The sequence below is a fragment of the Python bivittatus genome, unplaced genomic scaffold (assembly GCF_059951505.1).
Source record: "Python bivittatus isolate LINGU-HERP-01145 unplaced genomic scaffold, Pbiv_v1 ctg000020_np1212, whole genome shotgun sequence".
Classification (NCBI taxonomy): Eukaryota; Metazoa; Chordata; class Lepidosauria; order Squamata; family Pythonidae; genus Python; species Python bivittatus.
The window spans coordinates 43,189,786-43,211,095 of NW_028277030.1; the positions used below are offsets into that span (position 1 = coordinate 43,189,786).

At 37.6% G+C, this 21,310-nt stretch overlaps 1 protein-coding gene across 1 annotated transcript in view; it reads left to right on the forward strand.

The window, feature by feature from the left end:
- The first annotated feature begins 380 nt into the window (after positions 1–380).
- The window catches only part of KCNQ5 (potassium voltage-gated channel subfamily Q member 5), a 352,113-nt gene continuing 331,183 nt past the window's right edge, over positions 381–21,310 (forward strand). The window contains exon 1 of the mRNA XM_088150699.1: positions 381–1,189. Coding sequence (XP_088006825.1) covers positions 810–1,189 — 380 coding nt within the window. The 5' untranslated portion in view covers positions 381–809. The remainder of the gene's footprint in view (positions 1,190–21,310) is intronic.

Consider the following 21,310-nt stretch of genomic DNA (forward strand, 5'->3'; position numbering starts at 1 on the left):
TGTATCTTTTGCTGCTATTTGGCACGAGGGAGCGGAGACGCGCCGGGCACAGCCTCCTCTGCGCCCCCTTCTTGCTCCTCCTATCCGGTTTATTCGCTAGCGGCGAGTACTTTTCGCCTGCGTTTGGACGAGAGGCAACAGCTTGTCTGTCAGCCCGCTCGGGAAGCCTTGCCAGAGCAAAATATACTGACAAGCCAAGGATAGTAGCAGGAGCCTCCAGCATCCGTTTCTTTTTTTCTTGTATCTCGTTTCAAAACAGTTTCTGTAAATCAAGACGGCCGGCTTCTCCCCGCCCCCCCGCCCCCCGGCTTTCTTCAAAGCAGTTTCTCGCTTGCCTGGTGTCACTCGTGGTTGTCCCTGGATCTCGTCTTAGGCGAAGAGGGAAGAGCAGCGCTCTGTTCCGTTAAAGCAGAACTAGGTACCTTCTTATTATACTCCAAAGTTTTTCAATAAAAAGAAGGCAGCTGAGGAAGCGAAGCGTTGCCGGAGGCACTGAAGGAAACCGAAGGCAAGCAGAAATCTCGAAGGGGAGCTGCGTGAGAGCGCTTTTTCTCCCCCCCCCCGAGCCTCCACATCTCCTGCTGTGGGTTACCAAGGTGGCCCCCACGGCTCCTTCTGCCCCCTTCCTGCTTGGCGGGAGCTGTGGGGAAAACGCAGGGCGCCTGCAGCCCCAGTCTCTTCCCGACCGCCTTTTCCTTTCCTCAGCCCAAGGAGGAAGCTGCTCGCCTTCCATTTCCAGCCAAGCGGGAGCCCGCACCGCTTGCCGCTGTCGCCGCCACCGCCGCTGCTTTTGCCCCTGCCGTGATGCCATGCCCCGCAGCTACAGCGGAGGAGATGACAAGGGCGGCTCCGCCGGGATCTGGCTAAAGAGCAGCTCGGCCGGGCACTACGGCGGCAGCAGCAGCGGCGGCATGAAGGATGTGGAGTCCGGTCGGAGCAGGGTGCTCCTGAACTCGGCGGCCCCCCGAGGGGACGGCTTGCTCCTCCTGGGCACGGGCAGCGGGTTTGGCTTGCGAGAGAGCCGGCGAGGCAAGCAAGGAGGAGCCCGAATGAGCCTGCTGGGGAAACCGCTCTCCTACAGCAGCAACCCGATCTACCGGCGGAACGCCAAGTACAGGAAGCTGCAGAACTATCTCTACAATGTACTGGAGAGACCCAGAGGCTGGGCTTTCATCTATCACGCGTTCGTGTGAGTACCACGGGTGCCAGGGACAGACGCGCGCGCTCCAGCGGTGGCTGTGCTGCCACATGGGTGGGAAGGTGGGTGGAGTCCCCACCTGTCGGAAGAGTGACCCGGTGGAATGCACTGTCAAGGCGAGGGACGTCTTGGCGCGCGGGGCTGAGACCAGAGGTGTGGCGGTGCTTCCTAATGTTGTGGAATGCCTCTAACTGGCTTAACCCGCTGGTAAATGAGCATCCTTTGCGTTCTGTAGAAATATCACAGGGTGCTTCCAGATGCAAGAATCCTAGTGCTACCAGTCGGAAGGCATTGTGCTTCTATTCTGTCTTTTCTTCCTGCATATATTTCCATATAAGAAAAAAAAAATCAAAGGATAGGTGGGAAAAGATGAGAGGTTTACACGTGGCGGAAATTGATTGATTGTCTCCTGCTTAAAATTCAATGAATAAGACTAGTGGCTGGGCAACAGAAGCCTCATTTAGGAGCATCTAGTAATCACAAACACCTATTCCTCTTGGATGACTCTGCAGGATTGATTACCCTAAGGCATTTCCACACATCATAATCCTTAAAGCATCTTTGAGCTATTTTACCTTATGTGTGATTATGGCTATATTTCCTAAAGAATGAGGGGAGAGAACTTTAAAACTAAAATCCTGGCCTGTGCATATTTTATATCTAAATTATAAATACAAAACAGCCAAAAATACTCCAAAACCCAAAACAATTTAAGACTTTAAAGCTGTAATCCTGTTCTCACTCACCTGAATTTAATTTGAACGGGAAGTGGGTTACTGCAAAGAACATATGGAGAATTGGGCTGCATCTGTCATGTGTGAAAGTATGCTTAGAAGAGGCTTTTGCAAAAGTTTGGGTGTTTTCATTTTAATGTCTGTGAATGTAAAAACCCCATTGTAGAGTTCTTTGCAATATATTGATGTGGCTCTTGAATGTGTTGCACCAAATGACATTTAGCTGAAAATAGGAGAAGAATGCTAGTATTATCCAGTAGCAATGAAAAGTGGGACTGGATTGGAATGTGCTAAGAAGTGAATGGTGTCCTGGCTCTTCTTCCTAAGAAACAACATTTGCAAGCATTTAAAAGGCGCAATAGGTAAAGCATTATGATGATAATAATGATATGAAAACCCTAAATATTCCTCAGAAGTGAAACAAACTTTATCTAAATGTTGAGATGGAAAGATAAGACACATTGGTTATTTTCTGTCTAGAGAAAGAACTGCAGAAAGGGTGCAGAAATGGAGCCCAGCAAAGAGGATGAAGAACTAACCTTAGTTCTGGAATGATTTACAGTAATGTACTGAAATGGCTTTAAAAAAAAGATTGGAATAGGAATTTTATTAGAATTGTGGAATAGCTGTAAGATTCATAACTACATGGGGAACAGACAAACCAAACTTTATGAACATAATTTCTGAGAGATTGATGGAAGAAAATATTTCATTAAAATGTTGTGTTTTTATTATAATTAATAATTAATGTATAAGATGCTTCACAATTCTTATTCTATTTGCAATAATAATAGCACTTATTAGAATATGTCAAGTGGTTGGAGCACCCAACAGATTTCAATAGCTTATGGCCTGTAAAGTAGGCTGGTATTAATAATTCTATATTGAATATGGTATCTGAAGGTGAAATAATAGCATTTAACAGTTGAATAGGCAGACTTGCTCTCATATTCAAATAATTTGTTAGCTCTATCTAGCAGTCCTTACAACAACTATTAATTAAATGAATGAATATTACTTTTCATATTGTTGATCACATTATGGAGGTTGAGAAATAATAGTTTAAGATAAGCTTGCCTGCCAGATTCAGTCCCAAGGTTCTGGTCTGTGGCATTATATTCCACAAGTTGTCAAGATAGAGGCTTGCATAAATCAGCCAGCCAGTCAAAATGTGACTTGAGCTAAGGATATGTTAGTTTACCATACAACATACCCTTGGTCATTACAATGAAGGTCTACAGTTACATACAGAAGTTTAGGCATTCCTGATCTTACTGCATGTTTCTAAGAATTCTGAAATGAACATAAGGTGACAGAAACTTACATAACTTCTGCAAATTTGACTACATATTTACATGCAATTGTTTACAATTCACAATAAGAAAACTGAGAATATGGCAGATGAAGAAATCTGGACAGTATTCCAGTTGATTCAATTCTTTTTTTGTTGTTGTTTAAGTTGTTAATAAGACTCCCAAAGGGGTTGACTCATCAGGCCTATAGTTAGCTAGGTAGAAACAGGTCAATACATGAATAGATATTCTGACCCTTCTAAGCTGTCAGGCTGTGATTGTTGTTAAGTCTACTGTAACAACCATGAGCTCCTTTAAGCAATAGTCTGAACATTTGAAAACGAAGAAAGAATAATTCACTTTTAGGAAGCAAAGGAAGACTATTTAAAAAGAACAGTGACAATAACTTCAAACACTTCCGGTAAACAATTTCAGCTGTGACAAATATTTTTAAGAAACGGAAGTTACACGGAGCTGGTGAAGTCAATGCAAGATCTGTCAGACAAAGAAAATCTCTGGTAAACTTCTATCAAACTGGCCAGATCTACAAAACAGAATGCACAGATCACTGCAAATGACCTGGTGAACATTTTAGTTGATGCTGGAGTAGTTGTCCACAGGCCCACAACACAGCATTACTTATACAGATAGTCCCCGGGTTAAGAATGCCCAGGTTGCAGATGACCCATAGTTAAGAGCAGAGCTTATTGTATCAAAATTCAAGTTAAATACACAATGATTTGAGTTAAATACACAATGGTTCAAGTTTATTACATAATACTACTTATACAATATTATGCAATAATGCTGTTCCGGCTTACATGCAAATTCAACTTAAGGACAGATGTTGGGAATGGAACTCATTCTTAAACTGGGGACTACCTGTACAGTGGCTTCTGGTGAATCGCAGAGTGCAGTGGCGGACTGAAGACAGCTCCACTTTCAGTGGAGCCAACAACCATAGTGGAATGAGAGGCCGGCGGACGGATTGGTGCCTTGAAATCTCTCTCTGGATGAAGGGGAGGAGCTGGGATCATCCATATGCATTCCGTACAGAGGCTGCCTGTGAGGAGACCATAAAATAATGGTGTCTGGTGGGTTTTAGAGCTCTGGGAGGCAAGGGAGAGCCAGCTTTGCCTAAACTGCGGTTTGGAGCCTTCAGAAAGACACTGGATTTGCATACTTCCTTTCTCAATCATTTATGGAAATTGCTTGTTAACTGCCTTTTGGACATTAAGAACCTTCAGAATGACAAGTTTCATCTCCTACAATCTTCAGTGAAAGAAGTTTCATGTAAGTTTAAGAACTTAATTTTTTTTTATTCTGAAATAAACAGCAAAAGCCTGATTAGAACGTTGATTTTGGAAAGTTACAAATGGACTAAGGTGCCAGACTAAGGTGGAAATAGCATTTTGAAATTAATTGTAAGAATCCTTCTTGTGGGTTGTTTAAAATCCTATTTAAAATATATGAAGATTTTGAATCTAAGTGTAAGAAATATTCCTGTGAGAAAATATTGTGGATTAGAGAAAAACATAAGAGGAGACTTTGAAGGCTGGATGCTAGAGGCAACCAGAAAGAACTAAAGATTGTAATTAAAGGAGAAGAGACCCACTAATATAGAATGGAGAAAAGTATTTTAACTTTAGAAGAATTCAAAGATATTTGGCAAAAATGTAGTTGGAACTTTCTCTTAAGATTGTCTGCTACTATAAAAATGGGTTTAAAAGAGAAGATAGAAGAGAATACAACTGAGAATCAGTCTGTTTTGGATTTAAAAATGACAAGTTACAAGAATGATATGGAAAAAAATGTTACATTGGATTTACAAATGAAACCGGCTGATGTCTTAATAACCAGAAGGGACACACAAATAATAAATCAGAAGAGTGACTTGGACAACTCTCTTATCTTGGACTTACAAAAAGGATGTGTTGTACTCATGAAGGAGTTCCTCAGAAAAGACAAAGAGAAAATGAAAAGAAATCAGCTTTTGGGACACTATTTAAAGAGAATAAACATCAAGATTTTTAAAAGTAAAAAGAAAGAATGTAAAGTTGGCTTATTTGTTCAAGGCTAAAATATATATGATGTTCTTTCTAGTAGTTCTTAATGGGTTTTTCTTGACCAGGACTGAATGATGAGGCTTCAAAGTTTTGTTTATAGATAAGATATGGGAAGAAGAGTCTTTTTGTCATATTTTCAGAGAAACATATGATGTTAAAAGGAAAGCAAAGGATTACAAAATTGGCTTATTTGATTAAGGTTAAAATATAGATGTTATTTCTGGTATGTGTTAAACTTGTGAAGGAGTTTCTGAGAGGAGATAAAGAAAAATGATAAGAAATCAACTTGTGGGACACTACTTAAAGGGATTAAAGATTAAGATTCTTAATAAGTTGTTTCTGGTAGCTCTGAATGGATTTTTCTTGACTAGGTTCCAATGATGAGGCTTTAAAGATTTGTTTATAAATAAGAGATAAGATATGGGAAAAAGAGATTTTTTTGTTGTACTTTTAGAGAAAATGATGTTTTAAAATGTTACTGTGTTAAAAGGAAAGGAAAGGAATATGTAACAGATTTATTTTATTGTTAATATATATATATAGTTATTTCTGGTAACTCTTAGACTTTTACTGATCAGGACTGAATGATGAGGCTTTATAATTTACTTATAGATGAGATATATATGGGATGAAGAGATCTTTTGTTGAAATATTAGAGAAGGTGAAATTGTTTGTACTTGTCTTGATGAAGGGGGAAGTCATTTCTTTATATATTTTTTTCTTTTCTCTTTATATTTTTTCTTTTACTTTTTTTCTCTGTACTTTTTCTTTTTTCCTTTTCCTTTTTATATTTTTCTTAGTTTGTATTAGTTTTTTATCTTTGTATTTTTAAGCTTTAATGAAAATTATTATGTTGTAAAATATAAAAAATAACAAAGCTGTATTAATGTAATTAAAAAAACCACTGCATTACTTATACAACAATTATGAAAACTTTGGAGTTTTGTGGCAGCAGTGGCACAAGAAATACTGTGTGGGTGGAAGGAAAAATGATTCACCTAAATGTTAACATATCCTAGAAGCTAATGACCCATAATCAGTGAAAAAAATTGAAAAAAGTTTGAAGGCAGCAGTTTGAAACGTACCTCCAAATTGGCTAAGAAGTGCTAACAGAAAAGAAAAGTAAAGGTTTTGGAATGGCCTTCATAGTCTCTCTAGACTTGAATATTATTGAAAATCTGTAGGGAGGTCACAAGCCTGACGTTTATGTAAGGAGACATAGGAACATTACTGAGTTAGAAGAGTTCTGCAAGGAAGAGTGGAGGGGAAAAAAATCTAAAAACAAAAATAAAAAGACTGTTAGCTGGTACAAGAAATATTTGGAAGCTTTTATTTCAACCAAAGGAGGAGTTACCAAGTATTCACTAAAGATCCAAACTTCTGCACCTGCCATATTCACTATTTTCTTATTTTAAATCTGTAAACAATGGAATAAAACTAGGAAGCATGCATTCAAATTGCAGACAGATGTCGTGTTTTGTACCATGTAGAACAGAACAGAAACTTTATTGATTTAGTCTTCTGATCATATCAAAAGTATAAAACCAATACAAGTATTATTATTTTTTTTTAATCTGCGCTCAGTCGTTACCGACTCTGCAGTGACTGCTTGGACGAGTCCTTGCAGTTTTCAAGGCAATTGTTTCAGAAGTGGTTTGCCAGAGCCTCCTTCCTAGGGCAGAGCCCAGCTGGCGAGCGCAGGAGGCGGGGTTTCCATTGCTTCGCGCCCTTTTCGGGCACGCACGGTTTTTCGCGCTTACCGGCAACTGCTCCCGACTCCTTTTTGCAAGGCGCCGCCAGCATTTTTCCTCCCACCGGAGTGAGAGTACCCATTTATCTACTCACGTGAGTTTTTGAACTGTTGGGTTTACAGGAACTGGGGAGGAAACAGGAGTTCACCCTGCTAACGCGGAGGCTGGACTCGAACCGCTGAAGCGTCGACCATTTCTGGCCGGCAACTTTCAGCGTCATTAAGCCGCTGCGCCACCGCGTCCCCCAATACAAGTATACAAGTAAATAAAAAAATACAATAGAACAAATTCATAAGAAGTCATCACCCCTGTACCGTGTAAAATTATGTCATCTTCTATTCACTGAACTATACAATTTGATCAGGGGTGCCTAAACTTTTGCATACAACTGTATATTTCTATTCAGATAGTTATGTATTTATGATAATAGCAGTTTATTAGCTATGATTCTTTTTTTACAGAAGGAGAACTGAAGTAGAGATAGTAGTGTAAAGCTACTCAGTGAACTTCTGTTCAAAAAGAAATCTGAACTGAAGTTCAGAACCAGCCTTTCTCAATATGAAGTGTCGGTATGTCTTTTAGATATATTGGGAGTTGACTACAGAATGCTAAGTTGGGGAATATGCTGAAAACCTGACATTTGTCCACTGTGCTCTAATGTACAATTAATTAGTACTTTCCTTTTGCCATTTCTAGTAAAGAAATATCACACTTAAGTCTTCTTTATCTCTATGGGAAAGATGCTTGTTCTTAATTTGGATTTGATTGTAGCCCAACTACTTTTCACTGTCCCTTGATAATGGTGATACTCCAGTAAAAGTTGAACACTTCCCATTCCCATCAGTTTAGTAGTGATGTTTAAAGTGGCAATATCATGCATATTGTACAAGAATAATGGCGTACAAGAGAAATAATGAGAAATACAATTATGTAATGTCAACTATATTTTTACCTCAATTCCATTAAATCATATCACTCATGCCAGGCTTTCAAGAAAACATTAAAATTCACAGATTCCTTCTACAACTGCCCATGAATGTGACAGGTTGAGAAGAATCAATCAAGTGTTGTTTCTGTTTTGTGAATTATTTTACCATTGCCTGAAAATGTGATTGCAGAAATACAGAATGCTAGGTAACACTACTAGCATCTTCTCTTTTTTCTAAATGGGCAGGACTTTGATGGTCGTGTATCATATACAAAAAGCAGATTCTTAATTGTTGGTTTTGTTTTGTTTTGTTTTTTGTAGAACAGTTCAAAAGCAAAAGTGTTATATCAGTCAGAAAGAGGAAAATACCTTCAGGTTATTTTTTTTTAATATTATTATTTGAGCTGAACTGAACCCCAGGGTTTTTTTTTAATTATTATTATTTGAATGTCTCCCATTTTTTGTCAGTCTAGTTGGAAAGAATAGTTAACTTGACAGCACAAGGCATGTAGATTGCCAGACTTAGCCATATGTGCCCCTAATTTTCTGCAGAGGACTTTGGAAGAATGGTTCTTATGCTTTTTAGTTTTGTGTGTTTAAGTACAGGAGAAAGTATTTCCAAGTACAACAAATTGGTATCTTACAACAGTTCCTCAAACACCTCCTACTTTTTTGCTTCATTGTAATTTTCACCTGACAGTTTGTTCCTTCAGCCATTCTTTAATAACATAAGTTAGTCTTTAAACATTTGGGGGACATTTCTTGTATCCTTCTATGAGAAGAGTGAGGGTGATAATTTAGGTCCACATTCTAGCCAAAGTAATGATTGCTGGGTGAGGCATGTACGAGTTATTCTTACTACCTAGTTCAGCCTGCTTCAGCTGAAATCATGATATTTAAAGAAAATACAAGTAGTCCTTGTTTAGTGACTGCTTTGTACAGTGACCATTTGCAGTTATGACAGTGATGAAAAAGTAACTTTGCAACCGATCCTTGCATTTATGACCTTCACAGGTCTGTAAAACAAAGGAAAGCTAAAGTAACATTGTATGCAAGTCACAGTTTCACGTAGTGACCACTTTGCTTAATGACTGAGTTGCCGATCCTAATTGTGGTTGCTAAATGAGACTACCTGTAGCTGTTAGAAATCATAAAATGTGGAGCAAAACTACATGCCTTGTCTTTATCTCAAAGTATTGGCATCCTGAAGTAGCATTTGAAATCTGAATGTTTTAGGATACTAATAAAGTTTTTACTCCATGGATAATAATTTCTGATGAAAATAGCATGTTTCAGTTTTTTATGAAAGCTAATTTTTCGCTATTTTGTTTTGAATTGATTTTACAAGGTCTAACATTAGATCCTTTGTAGGGCAGCAAGAGGAAATATGAGAAGCAGAAAGGATCTAATGAGCGAGTAATTGAAAGTAAATGTTTCTATCTACTCCCTCATGCTTCAAATAGCTATGAATGGTTAAAAGATTACTACAACATCCAGTAATTTATTTATTCCATTGACTTAGTCTTTTATTACATTTTTCTCTTTTCTGTAAAATATCTACTGTTTTGTAGATATTGTAATAGACCTATAGTGGTTAAGTCACTGGACTAGAAACTGGGGAACCATAATTTCTAGTCCCACCTTAGACACAAAGCCAGCTGGGTGACTTTGGGCTAGTCCCTCTCTTTCAGTGCTAGGAAGAAGACAAGGGCAAACCATTTCCGAAATCTTGCCAAGAAAACTGTAGGGGCTAGTCCAGGAAGTCTCCAGGAATCAACACTGAGTCAGAGGGACTCCCCTCCCCCCCCCAAAAAAACACCCATAAAACAAAACCACCATATTTGGGCTGCAAAAGTCTGGATAAGCACAAGATGACAGCAAAGAAATTCAGAAAAGCCTTTGTTTCCAAGTAGTGATTGTCTGGATATTTGCAGCCCATATATGTTAGGACTGTATTGTATTAATGTTTCCTCAATGAATGCAGATTGAAATCAGTAAAAAAAAAAAAAAAATGATGAGGAAATACAGTAGGACTAAACAAGTTTTTTTTCAAAGTTTTTTCCCCATCTTAATTCTTGATTATATACCTATATGTATGAGAACTGTTCTATCATCTTATTGTATATACATTTTTTTTTAATCTGTTCAGACATGTCTGAATCTTGGAGGCTGCCTGGACAAGTCCCTGAGGTTTTCTTGGCAAGGTTTTTCAGAAGTGGTTTGCCCTTGCCTGCTTCCTTGAGCTGAGAGAGAGTGACTGGCCCAAGGTCACCCAGCTGGCTTTGGCCCTAAGCGGTCTCCTGATTTCTAGCCTGATGCTTTAACCACTACACCAAACTGGCTCTCTATATTCACATATAACACTCATAATAAAAGTACATGTTTATTCAGAAAGAAGTATTTCACATTTTGCAATGCTTTGAACATACACAGTAAATATACATTGGCTAGAGCTAAAATTAGTAACTGTTCTTGAACAGTACACATACTTTAAATTCAGTGAAAAGTTTTAAAAGATGTCCACTTAATATTTGGAAACAGGATTATTTAATTACACTATCTTTCAGATGTTCCTGTAATAGGCTTTGAAAATAATACTTTACTTGGATTCATTCTATGTTATGAAAACATTGTTTCAGATTTTATAGTAATGCTTAGTTTTCATGCTAATTGCAATCATACCCATTCCCAGTCCTCAACAGTTGTAGTAAGAAAATAGCAGAGGTTCTCTATAATATTTTAATCAAACTGACACTATTCAACAAATTCATGTTAATATACCTAAGGAATTTTGTATTAGATGCCACTAGAGCACACTGAATGCAAGACTTTTCTTAATTTTGTAATTCCACTTATTTAATAGAAAATTCTCCCTAGCAAGGATATTTTGGATTGTTGTTCATGAAGCACAGAGTACAGTTTACTAGGCTTTTATGTTGCAAATTCGAATTTACCAATATCAAGGATGGTACTTGAGAAATATTGAGAGGATTGCCAGATAATTGCTTTTAGTATTACAGCACTTTGATATCTTTGTGGTCTTTTATAATCAAAGTCAGTATTGTTTTCCATCCGTTTTTCAGCTGATAGTGTAGATGTTGAACTGTTGCTGATTGTTATTAGTTGCTAATAGTTCTAGCACAGATATCCACTTATTTTGGATGGGCATTTTAAAAAGCATGTGGAGTGAATATCCAGGAAGGGAATTTTTCATAGGACTGTATAGGTTTAACTATAGTGTTCATTACTATCCAGCTATACTTAATGTTAGATTAGAATGGATTCACAGTTTATAGAAATTGGAATTAATGAAATTTCAACATTATTATTTTAAATCATTTAACAGATCTGTACAGTTTTATGCATATGTCTGTTATCATTGCTTATGAGTATGTTCTATTAGAACATAATGCTCCAGAAATTGCATGAATTGTAGTCTTAAGGTATGTACTTGTTCTATGTATTTTGACAGAATTCAGGAACATTAGTTTTTCAGATGTTGTCCTCAGTTTGACTTGTCTTAGCCAACTGAAAGATTATCTCATTTATAATTGTAAAATAACCTCCAGAAAAAAAGAATAAGTTATGACCAATGTGCTAATTTTTTGTTGTTGTTGTTTAGTCGTTAAGTCGTGTCCGACTCTTCGTGACCCCATGAACCATATTGCGCCAGGCCTTCCTGTCCTTCACTGCCTCCCTGAGTTTGCTCAGTTTCATGCTCATTGCTTCAGTGATGCTATCTAACCATCTCATCCTCTGCCGTCCTCTTCTCCTTTTGCCTTCAATCTTTTCCAGCATCAGGGTCTTCTCCAAAGAGATCTCTCTTCGCATTAGGTGGCCAAAATATCTGAGCTTGAGCTTCATTATCGATCCTTCCAATGAGCAATCAGGGTTGATTTCCTTTAAGATTGACTGGTTTGACCTCCTAGCAGTCCAGGGGACTCTCAAGAGTCTTCTCCAGCACCACAGTTCAAAGGCATCAATTCTTCGGCGCTCGGCCTTTTTTATGGTCCAGCTCTCACAGCCATACATTACTACTGGAAAAACCATAGCTTTGACTATGCGGATCTTTGTCGGCAAGGTGACGTCTCTGCTTTTTAATATGCTATCTAGGCTTGCCATAGCTTTCCTCCCAAGGAGCAAGCGTCTTTTAATTTCATGGCTGCAGTCTCCGTCTGCGGTGATCTTGGAGCCCAAATAAATGAAGTCTGTTACTGCTTCCATTTCTACCCCTTCTATTTGCCAGGAATTGATGGGTCCAGATGCCATGATCTTAGTTTTTTTAATGTTGAGTTTCAAGCCAGCTTTTGCACTCTCCTCTTTCACCCTCATCTAGAGGCTCTTTAGTTCTTCTTCACTTTCTGCCATTAGGGTGGTATCGTCCGCATATCTGAGGTTGTTGATGATTCTCCCTGCAATCTTAATTCCGGCTTGTGATTCTTCCAGCCTGGCATTTCTCATGATGTACTCTGCATATAGGTTAAATAAGCAGGGTGACAGTATACAGCCTTGTCGTACACCTTTCCCTATTTTGAACCAATCGGTTGTTCCATGACCGGTTCTAACTGTTGCTTCTTGGCCCGCATACAGATTTCTCAGGAGACAGGTAAGGTGGTCTGGTATTCCCATCTTTTTAAGAATTTGCCACAGTTTGTTGTGATCCACACAATCAAAGGCTTTTGCATAGTCAATGAAGCAGAAGTAGATATTTTTCTGGAACTCTCGTGCTTTCTCCATGATCCAGCGAATGTTGGCGATTTGATCTCTAGTTCCTCTGCCTCTTCGAAACCCAGCTTGTACATCCGGTAGTTCTCGGTTCATGTATTGCTGAAGCCTAGCTTGTAGGATTTTGAGCATAACCTTGCTAGCATGTGAAATGAGTGCAATTGTGCGATAGTTTGAGCATTCTTTGGCGTTGCCCTTCTTTGGAATTGGAACGTAAACTGACCTTTTCCAATCCCGTGGCCACTGTTGCGTTTTCCAAACTTGCTGGCATATTGAGTGCAGCACTTTAACACCATCATCTTTTAGTATTTTAAATAACTCAGCTGGAATACTGTCATCTCCACTAGCTTTGTTGTTAGCAATGCTTCCTAAGGCCCACTTGACTTCACTCTCTAGGATGTCTGGCTCAAGGTCAGTGATCACACCAGCGTGGACATCAGGGACATTAAGATCTTTCTTGTATAGTTCTTCTGTGTATTCTTGCCACCTCTTCTTAATCTCTTCTGCTTCTGTTAGGTCCCTGCCTTTTTTGTCCTTTATCATGCCCATCTTTGCACTAAACGTTCCTTTCATATCTCCAATTTTCTTGTAGAGATCTCTAGTCTTCCCCATTCTATTGTTTTCCTCAATTTCTTTGCATTGTTCATTTAAGAAGGCCTTCTTATCTCTCCTTGCTATTCTCTGGAAATCTGCATTCAGTTGCTTATATCTTTCCCTTTCACCCTTGCTTTTCGCATTCCTTCTTTCCACAGCTATTTGTAAAGCCTCATCAGACAGCCATTTTGCTTTCTTGCATTTCTTTTTCTTTGGGATGGTTTTAGTTGCTGCCTCCTGTACAATGTTACGGACCTCCGTCCATAGTTCTTCAGGCACTCTGTCTACCAAACCTAATCCTCTAAATCTATTCATCACCTTCACTGTGTACTCACAAGGAATATGATCTAAGTCATACCTGAGTGGTCTAGTGGTTTTCCCTACATTCTTCAATTTAAGCCTAAATTTTGCAGTAAGAAGCTCATGATCTGAGCCACAGTCAGCTCCTGGTCTTGTTTTTGCTGTCTGTATAGAGCTTCTCCATCTTTGGCTGCAAAGTATATAATCAATCTGGTTTCGGTATTGACCATCTGGTGATGTCCATGTGTAGAGTCGTCTCTTGTGTTGTTGGAAAAGAGTGTTTGCTATGACTAGCTTGTTCTCTTGACAGAACTCTATTAGCCTTTGCCCTGCTTCATTTTGTACTCCAAGGCCAAATTTGCCTGTTATTCCGATTACTCCTTGACTTCCTACTTTAGCATTCCAATCCCCTATGATGAAAAGGACATCTTTTTTTGGTGCTAGTTCTAGAAGGTGTTGTAGGTCTTCATAGAAGCGATCAACTTCAGCTTCTTCGGCATCAGTGGTTGGGGTATAGACTTGGATGACTGTGATATTGAATGGTTTGCCTTGGATACGCACTGAGATCATTCTGTCGTTTTTGAGGTTGTACCCCATTACTGCCTTTCCCACTCTCTTATTCACTATGAGTGCAACTCCATTTCTTCTAAGGGTTTCTTGCCCACAGTAGTAGATATAATGGTCACCCGAATTAAATTCACCCATTCCCGTCCATTTCAGTTCGCTGATTCCCAAGATGTCGACGTTCAATCTTGTCATCTCATGTTTGACCACATCCAGCTTGCCTTGGTTCATAGATCTTACATTCCAGGTACCTATACAATATTGTTCTTTACAGCATCGGACCTTCTTTTCGCTTCCAGATACATCCACAGCTGAACGTCCTTTCGGCTTTGGCCCAGCCGCTTCACTCTTTCTGGAGCTACTTGGAAATGCCCTCCGCATTTTTTTTAATTAAATTAAATTTTAATTAAATTAAATTAAATTAAATTAAATTTTAATTAAATTAAAAGTGCTAATTTTTACTATTAACAAATACAGTGTACAAGTAAAGGAAAATATATCTGGTTATTGCTGCCTTTCTTTAAATTCATCTTTTCATAAATTCAGGAAATTCATCTTTTCTGGCTGAAATTATCAGCATAATTCAGCCCAGTTAAGCCCAGTTTATTACCATTGAAAACAATGGAGCAAGTGCTTAGCTTTCTCCTTAAAATGAAAAGAATGTAAAAGTTATTGATCTAGGCTTGAGTTTGCCTATGATTTAAAATAATCTCTTAAATACAGAGCTACTTCTAAATTTGTTTTAAGGTGCAGGATAGATGTGGATGAATTCCTAATCTAGAGGTAAAACAGGATAGCTGAAGAGATCTTTAAATGTCCAGAGTAAACCAGGGGCTAGCTCATTCTGCTTTCTACACTTTTTAAACTTCTGTGAAGATCCAGCCACAGTCCATATCTAGGAGCTTTGGAACACTATAGAAGGAGACTAGGGAAAAAATACTTTCTCAGATATTTGGCAGGGAAGGACATGGAGAGCAGCAAAACACTTGGTCAAATTCCATGCTAGAGGAATACTTTCAATTCACTATACACTGGCCGATCAAGGCTAACTAAATCCTCACCTGATCAGATGAAATGTGTTTCCTTTTGTATAATTTTCCTTATGTGTTTTTGCTAATAGCAAGTCATTAAACTCTTTATCAAAAATTACTTGATTGTTTCTTCTTCAGTAAAATCTGTCTTTATTTCCATTGAATAGCTTATTATATTCACTTTCCTACCTCTATTTGACCAGCCTCTTTCTACTGTTGTATTATTGTCTTAATTTTTGGTAGTGTCTCTTTGGTGCTATTGTTTAGGCTTATTGATTATTTTATCATCATTAAGCTAAATCTTGGTACAATCTTATATTTCTTTAGTAATCAGTATGCGTGACTTCATTTCACACAGTCACAATCTGAATTTTGATGCTTTTCTTCTGCCTTATACAGTTATGTACTCTAGTGGTAACAGTCCAACTGATTTTAGTATTACTGCTGCTGCCATTGTTGCTAATGTTCTGCATGCAACCCATTTGATTTGTAACCTAACTATAGGACCATAATGTATTCTGTTGGATGGTTGTGTGGAGTTTTGAAGAGTTGGTTCCCTTCAGCAAATGTTCAAATAAAGCACCTCTTGAAGATGGCTTGCGAAGTAATGTGGTCTCCTCACTTCTAAGTGTGAAGCAAAGCATGCATGTTGCTTTACCTCATTTTGCTTTGGAGCCTTTCTCAGCCTTCTTCTGCAGAGCTTGCATTATGGCAGCTCACCAAAGACTTCCTGAGAGGAGCTTTCTCTCACAGCACTGGCTAAAATGCTCCCACACTGGGTGAGAAACAACTCCTAGAGCACCCTTGTTATGTTGAAACAGTTTTTCCAGGCTGGATAGCTTCAGCAAATGCTATGGGTAATCTCGCATCATATTTTGAAGCTGTCTACCCTGAAACCTCCTTCAAGCTGCTTGCCAAAGTTTTTGGCAAACACAGCAGAGGAGGCATGACCCACCTCCCCCACATCATTTACCATAAGCTTTCTGTGCTGGAGTTTACCAGGTTGGATGGCTCCAGTGAGCCTCTCTGGTATGTGTTAAAGAGCCTCTAAGCTAGATAGTGTTCTCCTGCAGCACTGGCTCAGCTGCTTCTTTGAAGCAAATCATGTTGCTTCCATGGTGTAAATCTTTTTGTTGAAGCAAATTTAAGTCACTTTTTGTCAACCTTGCAAGCTACTCCAGACAAGAAGCACACCCAGGAACTCTATCTTTATTATAAGGTTACATTAACAGAATCTTGTAAGTTTGAAAGTACAGTACATCTTTCCCCCTCACCTTTATAGTCGAAGAAACTAGGGAGGGTCCCTTCTGAGACATTTGCCATGCCCCCATTCCTTCTGTGGACTCAGCTGCCATTTATCTGACCATTGCCTAGTTTGCAGCTCTTCCTCCTGTCTCCCAAGGTCATTCTCACATTCCGTTACACTTTTTTACAGTACTGTTTAGTTGGACTTTTTACAGCTGAATAGTTGATCTGGGTGACTCTCCCAGGTTGGGTAGAAATGTGGAAGGGCATGAACTATCTTTGGGCATCAATCCTTTTGTTTTACAATATTCATACATTTCAAACCTTATCTTTCAAATCTGGCCTGGTAATTTTGTATAGAAGATGCTGCAGATTTCAGAAATTCCATTCATAGATAATAAAGCTAAACACACCATTTTCCCTAAGAAACAGAATTTAGAGGATAGCAGATAACCTCTGCACTGATTTCAATGAAGTTTGACAGGTCTAGTGGATTGAAAAATTCAATCAATTTGCTGAAAACCACAAAAGTTTCTTGCTAAATAATGAGTCAGGTACAGCTCTGTTTAACAAATCTTGGTTTGGACTGGAGCATGGGAACATGAGTAGCCGGAATATACATTTTCTAAATAAATAAATGAAATTTTTGGGATTTGGTTGGAATAAATGGGGGCTTTCCTAAGTATTTTCAGATTTCTAGAATCAAATGCTGTATCTATGGCTTTTCATGTTTGGAGGCATAGAATTGTTGATGTGATGATAAATGACAAACATGTTTCTGTTGCTATTAAATAATTATATAATCACCCACTTAATAATATATTAACCCACATGAACAGAGAATAGCTCTTCAAGCTGGTGCTAGGACAAAGGGATTAGAGGAGGAGGCGGAGTTGAAAGAGAATGAAACACAGATATTAATCCTCTATGCCAAGATAGTTTGGAGTGACATACTAGTGTTCAATTTCACCTTGTATTTCACCAAGAATCTTAGTAGTAAAATTGTGTTACAGAAGACAAAATTTTCCTTAAGCATTTTGAAACATTTATGCACATGGCTATTATAGATATATTTTACCAAATGAAAATTGAACCATATACATATGTATTTGCTGATTTGTACTGTGGGCATGGCTGAAATTTTTAAATATTCTGAAAGGATTTTTCATTTTGATATGTTATCAAGTAGATGGTAAGAAAATGGGATTTTTTGTCACTTATGTTTAAACCGAAAATAACTTTGACAATGTTAAATCTATTGAAATATAAATTTCTGGATTGAATGAAATCATGACACAGCAGCAGCACCAAAACAGAGAAGACTGCCAGCTACCTTTAGATAATTGACTGCATAGAATGAGTGCCAATTTTAATTTTAATTCCAAATGGTGATTTTGGCAACTGGAAATACCAATGTACTATATATTTTCCAGAGTGAACTGATATGAAAATTCTTGAAATAGTATCATAATACAGATGAAACAACTTTTTCTAATACTTGTTGGGTTTTGAATAGTGTTGCCATTCTGAGTTTTTGTGAACTGGTTATTTTAATGTGAAACTTCATTTCATGAACGTTTGTAGGCTAACTCCTGCATGAAGCTATAAAAACATACTTAACTTGATTTAATATAGAAAATATTGAGATAATTTGATTTATATGGAATTTATTCTGTAACCTATGAGCAGAAAAAAAATTACAGATTTTTCTGTTACCTGCTGTTTCCTATAATTGTTGAAAAATTCCCCAAAAGTTGATTTTTAAAAAGGAAGATAAAAACATATACAAACTAATATAAAGTAAGAAGTGGGGGGGGGGGAGATGCATTTTATAAGAAGCAGCACTTTTCCACAAGCCTGTTCACAGCTCTTGGGATCCAATATAGGTATTATTTTCTTGGTGCACCAAATTGATCTTAGCCCAAACTTTAATGAATGTAGGCTAACTACATTTGGGGTATCATGGGTTAATTCATGGGATTAAAGGCCCAGAAACCTGTCTGGAAGCATTGGAGACTGCCTGAAGCCACTTAAGTTTAAAAATATCACTTGTGATAATAAATCCACATCACTGAACTTTCAGAGATTTGCTATGATGGCAGTTCATGGGCTGGTATCAGTATCTGACCTTGACAAATCAGTAATCATTTGGAATTACTGTAGCAAAATGATAGTATACTGCATGAGACATCACTGAGAAAGATAAAGTACAGGATCATATCCTTTAAATGGCTTAAGGTAGACCAAAGTGAAGAAGTCTGTTTGCTTTGTGTCATTTAATATTCTACTCTGATGATTTTTTGATGCAAGGCCAGTAAATAGTCTGTCAAAGCTGAATGGACTTTCCACATGCATTATTTGGCATGACCCAGAGGGTTTTCCATGAGTAGATATATTACTGATGGCTGTCTATCTGCCAGTCTAGATTGGTGTCAAGGCTGCTGCTGATTAATAAGACCCAGAAACTAGAAACATCTGTGAAATAAATTCTCGAATAGTCAGAAGTTAGTGAAACATAGTATAGTATTATTTTCAAACACAACATCATTAAATCATTTTTGTTATATTGCTTGATATCCCTGTTAAATTTTCAGTGAAAAAAAGTGGATGTTCTATAAAACTGCTCAGAAGTGAGTCTCATTCAGTATCATGGATCTGTTCCTAGGTAAATAACCTAATGTTGTTGCATGAATTATTGTTCAGTTTTAGATATTTTTGGAAGGAAGGGTGAACTTCTGCAATCTATTTTGTATGAGACAATATGAAAAAAAATGCCATTTATGTGCACATGTGAATAAATGTGTATATAATAAACATAACCAATTTTTCCATTAAGATAATAAAGTCTAGGTTTATTATCTCTAGCTTGTTGTTTTACTCTAGTCCTACAGAGATTTTTTGTTGTTGTTGAATTCATTATATGCAAGCTGCTTTGAGAGCCCAATTTAGATGAATAAATTACACATGATTCTTTAGTGATCTCGCTGTATTTTTACATACATTCCTTTTAGTGCTTGTATTTTTAACTTGCTTTCAAAGTGAAGTTACATGGGTGGGTGGGTGGAGGAAGATGCTTCTCTTAGTCTTAGCTATAAAGAATACATATTGTTTAAGATACTGCTGAGTGTTTTATGTGCCAAAGAACCATGTGGTTGACTATATGGTAGGCAGGGAGAATAAATATTTAACAAGAGACATGAAACTAGTAGTCCAGGAGGTGTCAGATGTCTCTTTCAATGGTTATTGCTCATTTTGTGTCTTTATCCTTACATTTTAAGAACACTGGGAAGCAGCAGCTAATAAAAGCCTAACAGAATATTAAAATGCAAAATCCAAGTTTAATATCATCACAATCAATCTCGTCTTGCTAAACGCACCACATCAATACTTCACTACTCTTGTTTTGAAGCTAAATGTATCATCATGAGTTGGAATAAAGGCTATTTTTTTCTCAGTTATAATTCCGTATGAAACTTCATAAAAAATTATCTTAATAAATATTAGCACATGAAAAGGAAAGGGAAGGGGATTTTTATATTGGAAGACAAGACACCTCAATGTGCTGTCAAAAATTACCTTTTGGATGTATTTCTAAAATATGCAAGTAATGAAAAACAGGCATCACTTATTCATATTTAATTTTAAATAGTTTTTTTATAACTGTTTTTCTTGGGGCTAATTCTTTCTTTCTATGGCAGTTAATGAGAGCTTTGTCATTTTGTTTAATAGGTGCAGAACTCTGCTTGTTCTCTCCATCTGAAAAAGATATATTGCTCAGGAAAAGGTTGAATGAGTAAACTATATTAAAACTAGATTTTTTGTTGTTGTTTAATGCTGGCATATAAATAGAGATCCATTAATGAAAAAATCTGTGGATTGTGAAGCAGACAATTTGTTCTTCATGTAAACCTGATCTAAGCTTCTAGACTCCATGGAACTTGTGCTGGAGAAGTTATTACATGGAAAATGTGATGTGCTTGCAGAAAAAAAATTTTGTTCTTGAGTACAAGTCATTTGAGTTCTAATTCATTTAAACTTCTAAGGAGTACAAGTTAAACATTCAGTAGGGCAAATAAAAGTGGCTCAAGGGTTATGTGAATAGGAGTACTTCCCAACACTCTAAATGACAGATCATTAGGTCCTCCTTAGCAACTTGAAATTTAACTCTTAAGTTAACTGTGAACTCCCACAGTGAGAACCAAGAGCTATTCTTGGGTGCTAAGGACAATGCATACATGTAATCCCTGGCTTCTGCTGGTTTATCCTTGTTGGCAAGGTTTGATATATTTGTGTATTTAAAAAAAAATGCTGTTTTGATGCATATCTTGGAAATCACTATATCTGCCTTCTTCCTTACTTTGGGTATTAAGTGCACACTGAGAAATCAGTTTGTACAAAATAAACAATTATGAATGAACAAATGGAAGAGATATTATGCATGAATATATGCCAGATTGGAAGCACCAACAGAAGGGAATTGCATCTAATTACAAGAAGTTTAAAATATCAGAAAAACTACTGTGTATAAATAAAGGATGGACATTGTCCAGCTATCAGGTAAGGTCTCTAGTAAATTACATGCTTATTCATTTGAAGTATTTATTGGTTGCTCTATATTTTAAATTCCCTGGACACTGTAAAATGATTCAGTTCAAGACAATTTAAGACATATAATGTAGATGGAATTTCAAAGTATTTAATGCTGGCTGAAGTGCTGTTAAGTTTGTAGAACTAGATGACTTACGGCTTTTGCATTCTCATACAGGTAGTCCTCATTTAATGACTGCCTCATACGGTTACCATTCGCAGTTATGATGGTGATGAAAAAGTAACTTTGCAATCAGTCCTCGCATTTATGACCTTGTAGGTCTGTAAAGTAAAG